General features: G+C 38.9%; 1 protein-coding gene across 2 annotated transcripts in view; it reads left to right on the top strand.

The window, feature by feature from the left end:
- Positions 1–9,715, top strand: part of EPHA7 (EPH receptor A7) — a 185,139-nt gene extending 175,424 nt beyond the window's left edge. For both annotated transcript variants that reach the window (XM_050949232.1, XM_050949233.1), the window contains exons 16-17: positions 4,328–4,483; positions 5,751–9,715. In XM_050949232.1, the coding sequence (XP_050805189.1) occupies positions 4,328–4,483; positions 5,751–5,865 (271 nt within the window). In that variant the 3' untranslated portion in view covers positions 5,866–9,715. The remainder of the gene's footprint in view (positions 1–4,327; positions 4,484–5,750) is intronic.
- Positions 9,716–11,112: the final 1,397 nt, after the last annotated feature.

The raw sequence follows: 11,112 nt of genomic DNA on the forward strand, positions 1-11,112 counted from the left end.
TCTTATAACCTGCTCCCATGTGTTACTCAGTCACAGTTATCCTGCGTCAGGAGACTTGTGTTCAGTTCCCAGCTCTGGCACTGACCTCATGTGTGACCTCAGGAAAGTCACTGCATCTTTCTCTCTTTATGTTTCCCTCCATCCTTTGTCTGTTTTATCTGTCTGAATCACAAGCAATTTGGGGCGGGGATTCTGTCTTTTATGATGTGCTTGTACAGTGCCCAGGACAATAGGGCCCTGATCTTGTTTGGTGCTACTATAATACACATAATTATGGCTGTTGATTATTCAGTTAACTCACACAATTAACTCAAAAAATTAATATTGATTTAAAAAATTAATCACAATTAATTGCAGTTTAATCGCACTGTTAAACAAGAGACTGCCAATTGAAATGTATTAAATATTTTGGATGTTTTTCTACATTTTCAAATATATATAGTATTCTGTGTTGTAATTTAAATCAAAGTGTATATTATTTTTATTACAAATATTTGCACTGTAAAAATGAAATCATTTTGGGCATTGACACTCTCACTGAAGGACTGTCTGGATATGTGGACTTTCTACTCAGACCCTATGCCACCAGCACTCCCAGCTATCTCCGTGACATCACTGATTTCCTGAGGAAACTACAATGCATTGGTGACCTTCCAGAAAACACCATTCTAGACACCATGGATGTAGAGGCTCTCTACGCACAGATGGAATACAAGCTGTCAGGAACAGTATCCCTGATGATGCCACAGCACAACTGGTTGCTGACCTCTGTGCCTTTATCCTCACACACAGCTATTTCAAATTTGATGACAATATATATCTCCAGATCAGTGGCACCGCTATGGGCACCCGCGTGGCCCCACAATATGCCAATATTTTTATGGCCGACCTGGAACAACGCTTCCTCAGCTCTCGTCCACTCATGCCCCTTCTCTACCTACGCTACATTGATGACATCTTCATCATCTGGACCCATGGGAAGGAGACTCTGGAAAAATTCCACCACGATTTCAACAGCTTCCACCCCACCATCAACCTCAGCCTGGCCCAATCTTCACAGGAGGTCCACTTCCTAGACACCACGGTACAAATAAGTGATGGTCACATTAACACCACCACTATACCGAAAACCTACTGACCGCTATGCCTACCTTCATGCCTGCAGCTTCAATCCCGGGCACACCACACGATCCATTCTCTTTTGCCAAGCACTGAGGTACAACTGCATCTACTCTAACCCCTCAGACAGAGACCAACACCTACAAAATCTCCACCAAGCATTCTCAAAACTACAATACCCTCACGAGGAAATAAGGAAACAGATCAGCAGAGCCAGACATGTACCCAGAAGCCTCCTACTGCAAGACAAACCCAAGAAAGAAACCAACAGGACTCCACTGGCCATCACATACAGTCCCCAGCTAAAACCCCTCCAACGCATCATCAGGGATTTACAACCCATCCTGGACAATGATCCCACACTTTCACAGGCCTTGAGTGGCAGGCCAGTCCTCGCCCACAGACAACCAGCCAACCTGAAACATATTCTCACTGGTAACTGCACACCGCACCATAGTAACTCTAGCTCAGGAACCAATCCATGCAACAAACCTCGATGCCAGCTCTGCCCACATATTTACACCAGCGACACCATCACAGGACCTAACCAGATCAGCCACACCATCACTGGTTCATTCACCTGCATGTCCACCAATATAATATACACCATCATGTGCCAGCAATTCCCCTCTGTTATGTACATCGGCCAAACCGGACAGTCTCTACGGAAAAGGATAAATGGACACAAATCAGATATTAGGAATGGCAATATACAAAAACCTGTAGGAGAACACTTCAACCTCCCTGGCCACACTATAGCAGAACTTAAGGTGGCCATCCTGCAGCAAAAAAACTTCAGGACCAGACTTCAAAGAGAAACTGCTGAGCTTTAGTTCATCTGCAAATTTGACACCATCAGCTCAGGATTAAACAAAGACTGTGAATGGCTTGCCAACTACAAAAGCAGTTTTTCCTTCCTTGGTTTTCACACCTCAACTGCTAGAACAGGGCCTCATCTTCCCTGATTGAACTAACCTCATTATCTCTAGCTTGCTTGCATATATATACCTGCCCCTGGAAATTTCCACTACATGCATCTGACAAAGTGGGTATTCACCCACGAAAGCTCATGCTCAAAAACATCTGTTAGTCTGTAAGGTGCCACAGGATTCTTTGCTGCTTTTACGTATATTTCATGTTATAGCTAGTTCTGGGGGAATACTGCACCAAAAGAACTAAAAATTCTGCAGCAGAAAATTAAAAATTCTGTGCAAGATATTATAGAATTCCGCATACTTTATTTGTCAAAATAATATAATCACTGTGATTTCAATTATTTTGGTAATTTATTTAAACTACTATAAAATGGATGGAGAATTGAGGTGGGGAGCATTGGAGAAAATTCCCAATACCCTTGCCTAACAGTAATGTAACTAGGTTTAACTCTTTATTTTTAGTTATTAGTCAACAAATATATGCAGCCACATGCTCAGTGTTACATCATAGCCAACTGAAGACCAAGTGAGGGCTGGGGAATCAAACTCACAATTTAGTCCAAAAATTTAATCCAGTTCTGATCACTAAAGCATCATAAGCATTTATAAGGCCATATGGTCCTTTACAATAGTTTGGCAATGTAAAGGAGCTTTAAAACTTTTACACCTTTTTACTCTTGGGGGAATTCACAAAGAGAATGGGAACAATTCACTAAGCAAGCAAGCTGCTATATTCTGCCCTGCCTGAGGGGACAATGCCTGTCCCACGCCTGCCTCCTCAGAAACACCCTGAAGCCCTGCCCCTCCACACCAAGTGTGCTACAATAGCGAGCGAGAGGGACAGAGTGTCTCTTTCTCACACACACGACTGCGGAGATTTACGTCTCTACTGGCTGCTCCGGTGCCTGATCCAATCTGCCTCCGCTGCCAGAAAAAGGGTGCGTGACCGCTCTTGTGGCTTCTCTGTGCTTCCCTGTCAGAAGTCATTTTTCTGGGGGGAAGCAAAGAAATCTGCTGGAAGGGGGAAGCATGAATTCTGTGCACATGCAGTGATGCAGAATTCCTCCAGGAATAAAAATTTTAAGAACACTTTCACTGCAGATTTGACAAAACGCAAAGAAGGTACCAATGTGAGATTTCTAAGGATAGTACAGCACTCAACTCAAGGTTTAAGAATCTGAAGTGCCTTTCAAAATCTGAGAGGGCTGAGGTGTGGAGCGTGCTTTCAGAAGTCTTAAAAGAGTAACACTGATGCAGAAACTACTGAACCCAGACCACCAAAAAAGAAAATCAACCTTCTGCTGGTGGCATCTGACTCAGGTAATGAAAATGAACATGCATCAGTCTGCGCTGCTATGGGTTGTTATCGAGCAGAACCCGTCATCAGCATGGATGCATGTCCCCTGGAATGGTGGTTGAAGCATGAAGGGACATATGAATCTTTAGCACTTCTGGCACGTAAATATCTTGCAAAGCTGGCTACAACCGTGCCATGAGAACACCTATTCTCACTTTCATGTGACATTTTAAACAAGAAGTGGGCAGCATTATCTCCTGCAAATGTAAGCAAACTTGTTTGTCTGAATGATTGGCCGAACAAGAAGTAGGACTGAGTGGACTTGCAGGCTCTGAAGTTTTACATTGTTGTTTTTTTTAATGCAGTTTTTTTGTACATAATCCTACATTTGTAAGTTCAACTTTCATGATAAAGAGATTGCATTACAGTACTTGTATTAGGTAAATTGACAAATATTATTTCTTTTATTTTTATAGTCCAAATACTTGTAATCAAAAACAAATCTAAAGTGAGCACTGTATGCTGTGTATTCTGTGTTATAATTGAAATCAATATATTTGAAAATGTAGAAAACATCCAAAAATATTTAAATAAATGGTATTCTCTTATTGTTTAACAGTGTGATTAATTTTGATTAATTTTGTTAATCACTTAACAGCCCTACAGATAATAAGAAACAATGTTGATTTCCAGTTGATAGCAGTAGCCCAGCAGGTTGATTTCACTCGTAATGAACTTTTGTCATGCATTACAATATGCTAAGGAGAATGTTACCAGAAGCTGCAAAATACTCTTACATACGTGATTGATAGCCGTGGCAAAGCAATTAACAGAACAGGTGAAACTGAATATTTGACCCTATTATTTTCTATTCCTTAGGAATTTTTAATACTCCCACCTTCTCTGATTCTGCCAAATACTCCTTTATGTTTAATTATTTTAGGAAACAATTTATGTTACTATTTCTTCTGCCTAGACCAATCAGCCCACTTCTGGACCAGAACACACCTGATTTCACCACGTTCTGCTCTGTAGGAGAATGGTTACAAGCTATTAAGATGGAAAGATATAAGGATAACTTCACAGCAGCAGGCTACAACTCTCTTGAATCAGTAGCCAGGATGACTATTGAGTAAGTTAACACTGAGCATGTATGACCTACATTTAGCAACCTTCTAAGTAAAAGCCAAATAATATTAAGCTGCAAAGTACTGGACCCAGTACAAACTCAGTTCATAGGGTGAGATTATGTTCTTCACTGAGGTTTACTCAGCACAAGAGAGTGAGTCCAGGGAGCAGTTCATGGCTTCTTGATTCTCTGCCCTGCACAGTTAGTGTAGTTTAGAGCAGCCCAGCAGCATCTCTAACCTATTCCAGTTGGTAACAGTCATATTAGGACTGTCTGCCAACTGAAAATTGGCGGAGGACATCAGTGGAACAAAAACAACCCCCTTCTCCTCCCTGGCATGTCTTTATGCTAGGCTGAGGAGGCAGGAGACTTAGAAACTGCCCATGCCAACTGAGAGCTCCCCCTAAAAGGGGGAATTAGCTGCCCAGATATGGCTAGTGTTTGAATTTTTGGGCCACCTGAGCAGTACAGATCTGCCAGATTCTCTGAGACACTGTAGCCCATTTTTTAATTTATATGAAAATCACCACCGCCACCCAGATCACTCCCTGCTAACAAGCATATCTTAAGGAATGGAAGATATTGAGATTCCCCTTGTAGAATGTCCTACAGATTTTTGCGTGCTGTCTGTGTTGTGGAAGAAAGGGGTTTGCATCCCTGCAACGGAAGCAGGTGGTTAGCATGAGGCACAATTATTTGCTGGAGGTCGAGTGTGCCTCTATATTGGCTCTGCTATCTCTTATAGGTCTTCTTGGCTTCCAGGAAGCAGAGCCCCAGGTCCTGCCCATTCCACCCTCTTCCCAGAGAGGCTTTCCAGGCCAGAACGTAGTGGGATGGTGTTATAGAGGCAGCTGCACTCTACCTTCCACCTACCATATGGCAGTGATAGATCCGTATGCAGAAGATTCCTACATGCATGTCTCTAAAGGGTACAGTGTAGTGACAGTAATCTTCCCCTTATACAGTGACTTCATCCTGAAAGCATCCCAGTAGGAATGTTTTCCTACACTGTGTTTTCTTCATAGGCACAGTTACACATGCAAAATAATTTCGTCTCACTCCCAAAACTAGAAAAACATGTACATTTCTGATGAAAAGATTGAGTAGGGTTTTAGGCACGATTCATAGTATTGATACGAGGCTCCAGTATAGCTTTGGTATATTCAAACATGGGTGCCCAGAGTACTAGTCAGTTTTAAGTGACTGCTTTGTCCCATATAAGTGCACTGTACATTGAATAATTAATACTGTACACATTTATCTTTCCCAGTGATGTGATGAGTTTAGGAATCACGTTGGTTGGTCATCAAAAGAAAATTATGAGCAGCATTCAGACTATGAGAGCACAAATGCTACATTTACACGGCACTGGCATCCAAGTGTGATAGACATTTCTCCCTTATGAGGGAGGTGACAGACTGAGAGAACAACACTGGCCTTCAGTATCATGAAGTGCTGCTAGAAGACACTTGATCTCCTGGGTCCTTCCTGCAGTGAAGAGAAGATCTACAAGAAGCACCTACAGACTTGAACTCCTAAGTGCCACCAGAGGTTACTAAAAGGGAATTGGGATCCACCACTGATGGCAAGGAAAACAGCAGTGACAATAAACAAAGTACTACCTGAAACACATACAAACACCTTGAGCTCTCTAACCTCCTTTTTATCTAATAGACTTTTTAAAATGTACATAAAGAATTTAAAAAAGAATATATTTGTCAGATAAAATCATGATATTATTGTTAAATTCAGCAAAATATTTTCCTTAAATTTTGATTTAAGAATCTTTTTTTAATCATTTGTGTTTATTCTTCATAAAGACCTTCTTTTAGTATGATGTTTATATCTCTGGACCTTTCTAGGGCTAATTCTATGACACATTACTACACTGGGTACCTCTGAAAGGTTACTAGAAGTTTTAGAAATGTAAGAAGCATGACTGAGCAACATATATCCGTCCAAACATTGGTATCCTTTTTTGTGCCATTTTATTCTGTTAAACCAACAGTGTATTGACATGCTTTGCTAACTGGCAGGGAGTCAAGAAAATGCAAGTTGCTAAGAGCTCTGATATTTTTTAAAGAATTTTTTAAAGTTAAACATATATTATCTTTTAAAGGAAAAAAGGAAAAAAAAGCAATAATGACCCCTAAGTAGTCCTAGGCACTTTTAACAAATTGTTTGCAAGATGATTTTAATGGACTAGATTTAAGGTGAGATTTTCTAAGGAGTAGATCCATAACTATACACCTACTGAGGTATTTTATGGAGTGGATGATAATAAGAGTGCCTCAGAAGTCAGGTGCAGTTCTCCAGTGTTACCTAACTATTTTAATCTGAGCACATCACATTTTTTTTCAATGCTCTGCATTAGCAAATCTGAGAGAAATGGCTGGCATATATTTTATATGCATTTCAGTTGAGTGCAGTCCAGTTGTAAGAATAAGGATTTACCTTTTATATTAGAACTGTAGAGCAGGAGGCAAGGGGCAGTTCAGAATTTTCACATTTTTCACTAGCTTTTATTGCTCTCAACACAAACACCGTACACACACACATTCATTTGGGAACTCGAGCGCAAAAGTACTTCCTCAGTTAAAAACTTTTATGCCATTTTTATTTATATATGTACCTTATTTTACTAAAACATTAAACTACCATAAGCAATAAGGAAGTGTGGCTACAGATATTGCAGGAATGTATACACATCAGAGAGAGATGCTTTCAGAAATTATGAAAATCGTGAACTACCCCTTCAGTGAAATGCTGAACTTCCAAAGAGAATTGGGCTGCTTCTGTTGATTTTGATAGAGAACGATCCCAGGGATCAGTCATAATTGGTCTTGTTTGATAATGTGGGCATCCACAAAAAAACTGTAAATGTTCCTTTGTAAAACTTGTAAATTTAATTTATACTGTCTTGTTTTGTACACACATTTCTGTGTAGTGAGCTCTGAATACATTGAAAATGCACTATATTTTTCTATTTTACTTGCAGAGCATCACAAAAGAACATGTATTTTCAGTGCTACATAATGTGTTTTCCCACATTTAGGACCAAAGACAGCTACAAAAAACTCAAATGGATCATTCCTATCTCTCCCCACCCCCTATTTTTTATTCCTGTACAGTGTTACATTTTCCATTTTATTTATTTGTTTGGTTAGAAAAATCAGTTTGATTATACCAATTTTTTTCTCCCTCTGCCTTTGTTGAAGAAAATCTGTAAAAAGCTTTTAATTAGCATAATCCCGTTACATAGACACTTCCATTTGTAATCTTTGTAATAGACTGTAAATATATTTTTGGAACTATAACACAACGTTCACAAGGATTATTTTTCACCATCCATATATGATCGTTTATGCAGTTCACACCACTGTGCAGTCATGTGGAGAAGCATACTTTGTGGTCTGGTTTGGCCGTAAGAAAGAATGGCGAAGGTTCTTATTTCCTATTAGTTTATCAACTCCGAAGAAATTGAGTTATTTGCATACTCACAAGTCAGCAAGCTTTTTTTACTGTTAATAATTTTCTAAAAAAAATATTATTATTAGAAGACAAAATGCACTGCAAGTCCAATATTCAAACTAATGCACCTAAACCATCAGGCATTTAAGTTAGAAATTGGGAATCTAACTGTAGGCAGCCAGTTTTGAAAATTTTGACACTAAATCTACAGTAAGGAACCTAGGCTGGACTTTTCAAAGGGGCCTAATGTACTCAGCTGTCCACGTCCCATCATATGGCAATGGAATTTGGGTGCCTAACTCAGCTACGGCCTTTTGAAAGCCCTAGTTCTAAATATACACATCGCATGGGAGATGTGGACAAACCCCATTTTAAATGGAAAATGTGGCAAACACCTGTATGCAACTGTGTTCAACAGGCACATCATATCTGAGTGTCCCCTTTGTTCTTTCACCGAGGGCCTGAAGGACATTCTCCAGCTCACTGCTGCTGCAGTGTGCTGGCTATCAAATCTAGATACAAATTTGTAATAATTGCTACCTAGCCAAGCCATATGAAAGAAGAAGTTCTAAATAAGTGGTCTGACTTTCAAAAGTTTTGAGCCTCCTCCAGCATTCAGTCCTTGACTCAGCAAAATATAATCACGTGGTTCACTTTGTAGACCTTTCATGAGACTTGGGCACATGCTTAACCTTAAACACATATTTAAGTGCTTTGCTGAATAAGGGTTAACTTAACGTGATTAAATGCCTTGCTATATTGGGGCCTCATAGTTTAGAAGCTGTAGGAGGATCAATTATTTTCCATATCAAGCCACTTACTTATGTACCTAACTATGGATTTAAGAGTTGAACTTCAAGCTCCCACTTTTGAAAATTTTGGGCTTTAGGGGCTCGCTCATGCAAGGTGCAATGCTACTCCTTTTTAGTAAGAGTTGAGGGCCGCTCTGCACCTTTAGGAGTTGCTGGCAGCATGGGTCCATCAATGCAGGCTTGAAATATTAACGTTAGGCAATGAAATTTTAAAATGAGGCTCATAACATTGCTTATGTCTACCTTATCTTTCCCCTTTACAGTCATAGCCAAGCCATCTGCTTTGAATAGATGATATAACATTGATAGTTCATCTATATATCTTGACAGCCTTAAAGTTGCTACATATTTGTATGCCTTTGGAACGGGAAGGACAGACCTTCAAAGCACAATCAATATTCAAATACTTAGTCTATCTGTCTAGAACATTAGGAGTAAATGTATGCATATCTAATTTTTAACTGGCAAAGCATCAGCATAATGTTGCTTTAAATTCTCTATGGAACAAGGTAAGGAAAACAATGGCAGAAAAAGGTTGAAATCGTCTATTGAGACTCAAGCATTTGGAGAGGAATGGAAGAAAAAGTGGAAATTAAAAAAAAAGGGATTCTGATTGGTTAGATAATGAAACAAATCACTTGGGTCAAATTAGAGCCTTGTAGCCCATCCAACTATATTGAAGTCACTGAAGTACAGGGCGTAAATCAGATTAAAATTTCTCCTTGTGTGTGCTTGACTGCTGGAAAGTTATTTCTTCCTCATGAACCAAATTTTGGTTTTATAACTAATATCTTCCAGATTGTATCAAAACACACTTGTCACTGGAGGATCGTTTTCCTTCCAACAATGTGCAATGGCTCATCTACCTGCAACTTTTAAATAAGATATTAATTCTTTATTGCTCTAATTTTGTTGCTGTTCCAGTGAAAGACCCAACTGGCCCACTGGTAAATTGCAGTTCTATAACATCTGAAATAAATTGAAATGTTCATTTAAATACAACTTCACTCAAGAGGCTACGTGGTAATCTATGATAGTTATTATTTGGATAAAATCATCTTTAACTGAAACTCTGACACGGCCATGTTAAAAAACTCCAGGAAAGAAAAATGCTTTTAAGTATCTAAAAATTGAATGCTGTTCTTAGTATCTCAATAATTCAGCTCTCTTCGTATTCTCCATTTTAAAATTAGTTTTTGATATGTTTAAACAGAAGTCATTTGTCATCCACTGAGTTAATTTAGAGAAATTATTTAAATTACATTTGCTTTTCTCCACTAAAAATTCACAGAAAATTGTTTCCCAGTGTTTGGAATGTTACAAAAACTATTACTTTAATGTAAGGAGTGAGTTTTACTTTACAATTGTCAGGTAAGAATTGAAATAAAGCAGAATTTGTCCTTAGCTTCCAAAAGGATTGATGTATAGCAATATAACAGCAATATAACAAATTATATTACTAATTTAGGGTAGATTTATGTCATTTATTCATAGCCCATAATCAGAAGTGATACAGAAGTACATTGGCCCAGGGCAAGTTTCAGCAAGCATTCTACCACTTAGAAACAGAATGGATCAGATCATTGGCAGTAGGCATGGAGCATGATGCTACTGAACCAGAATAAAAGAGTGTCCTTTTTTCACTTCACTTTAAAAAAAAAAAAAAAAAAAAAGAATAGTTAAAAAGTTAGAGATTAAAAACTAAATTTTTTCAAAGCCAACCATACCATTTCTGGAGTTTAAAATGATACAATTATTTTCACAAATGTCTGTGGTTTTTCTATTTCAAAATTATTTATTTAAATAGAGCGTATATGGAGGGCAGGGGAAGAGAACAGTTCCCTAGTCCAGGTTAGAAATCCCGGTATAAGAAATGTGTGATACAAATGCTTGCCTACAATAATTCTGACACCTGAGCTGAGGCTGCAGTAATACCAGCTCACGTTTCAAGTGGTTGGTTCTGGAAAGTTATTGTTTTTATCAAAATTGGTAGCCACCTGAAGATGGTAGATTCTGGATTTAGGAGACAACTCAAAATGTCTAAGCTTTGAGGTAGCACACAGGACCAGAACGGATCTCCTGGGTCATCAAGTCCAGTCCCTTGCTATCACAGGGAACCCTGTCATAAATCCCGTATATACATTTTTCAAGCAAAAACTAGTTAGATTGTTTGCCCCCACAGCTATTGGAAGACTGTTGCAAAATCTAACTTCTCTGATCATTGGAAACCTTCTTTTAATTTTCAACCTAAATTTGTTTGTGGCCAGATTTTACCTGTTCTTGTGCCAGCATTGTACTTTATCTTAAATAGCACTCCTCCCTTCTTGCTATTTACCCCTGTGATGTACT

Source organism: Gopherus flavomarginatus, chromosome 4 (assembly GCF_025201925.1).
Source record: "Gopherus flavomarginatus isolate rGopFla2 chromosome 4, rGopFla2.mat.asm, whole genome shotgun sequence".
Taxonomy (NCBI): Eukaryota; Metazoa; Chordata; order Testudines; family Testudinidae; genus Gopherus; species Gopherus flavomarginatus.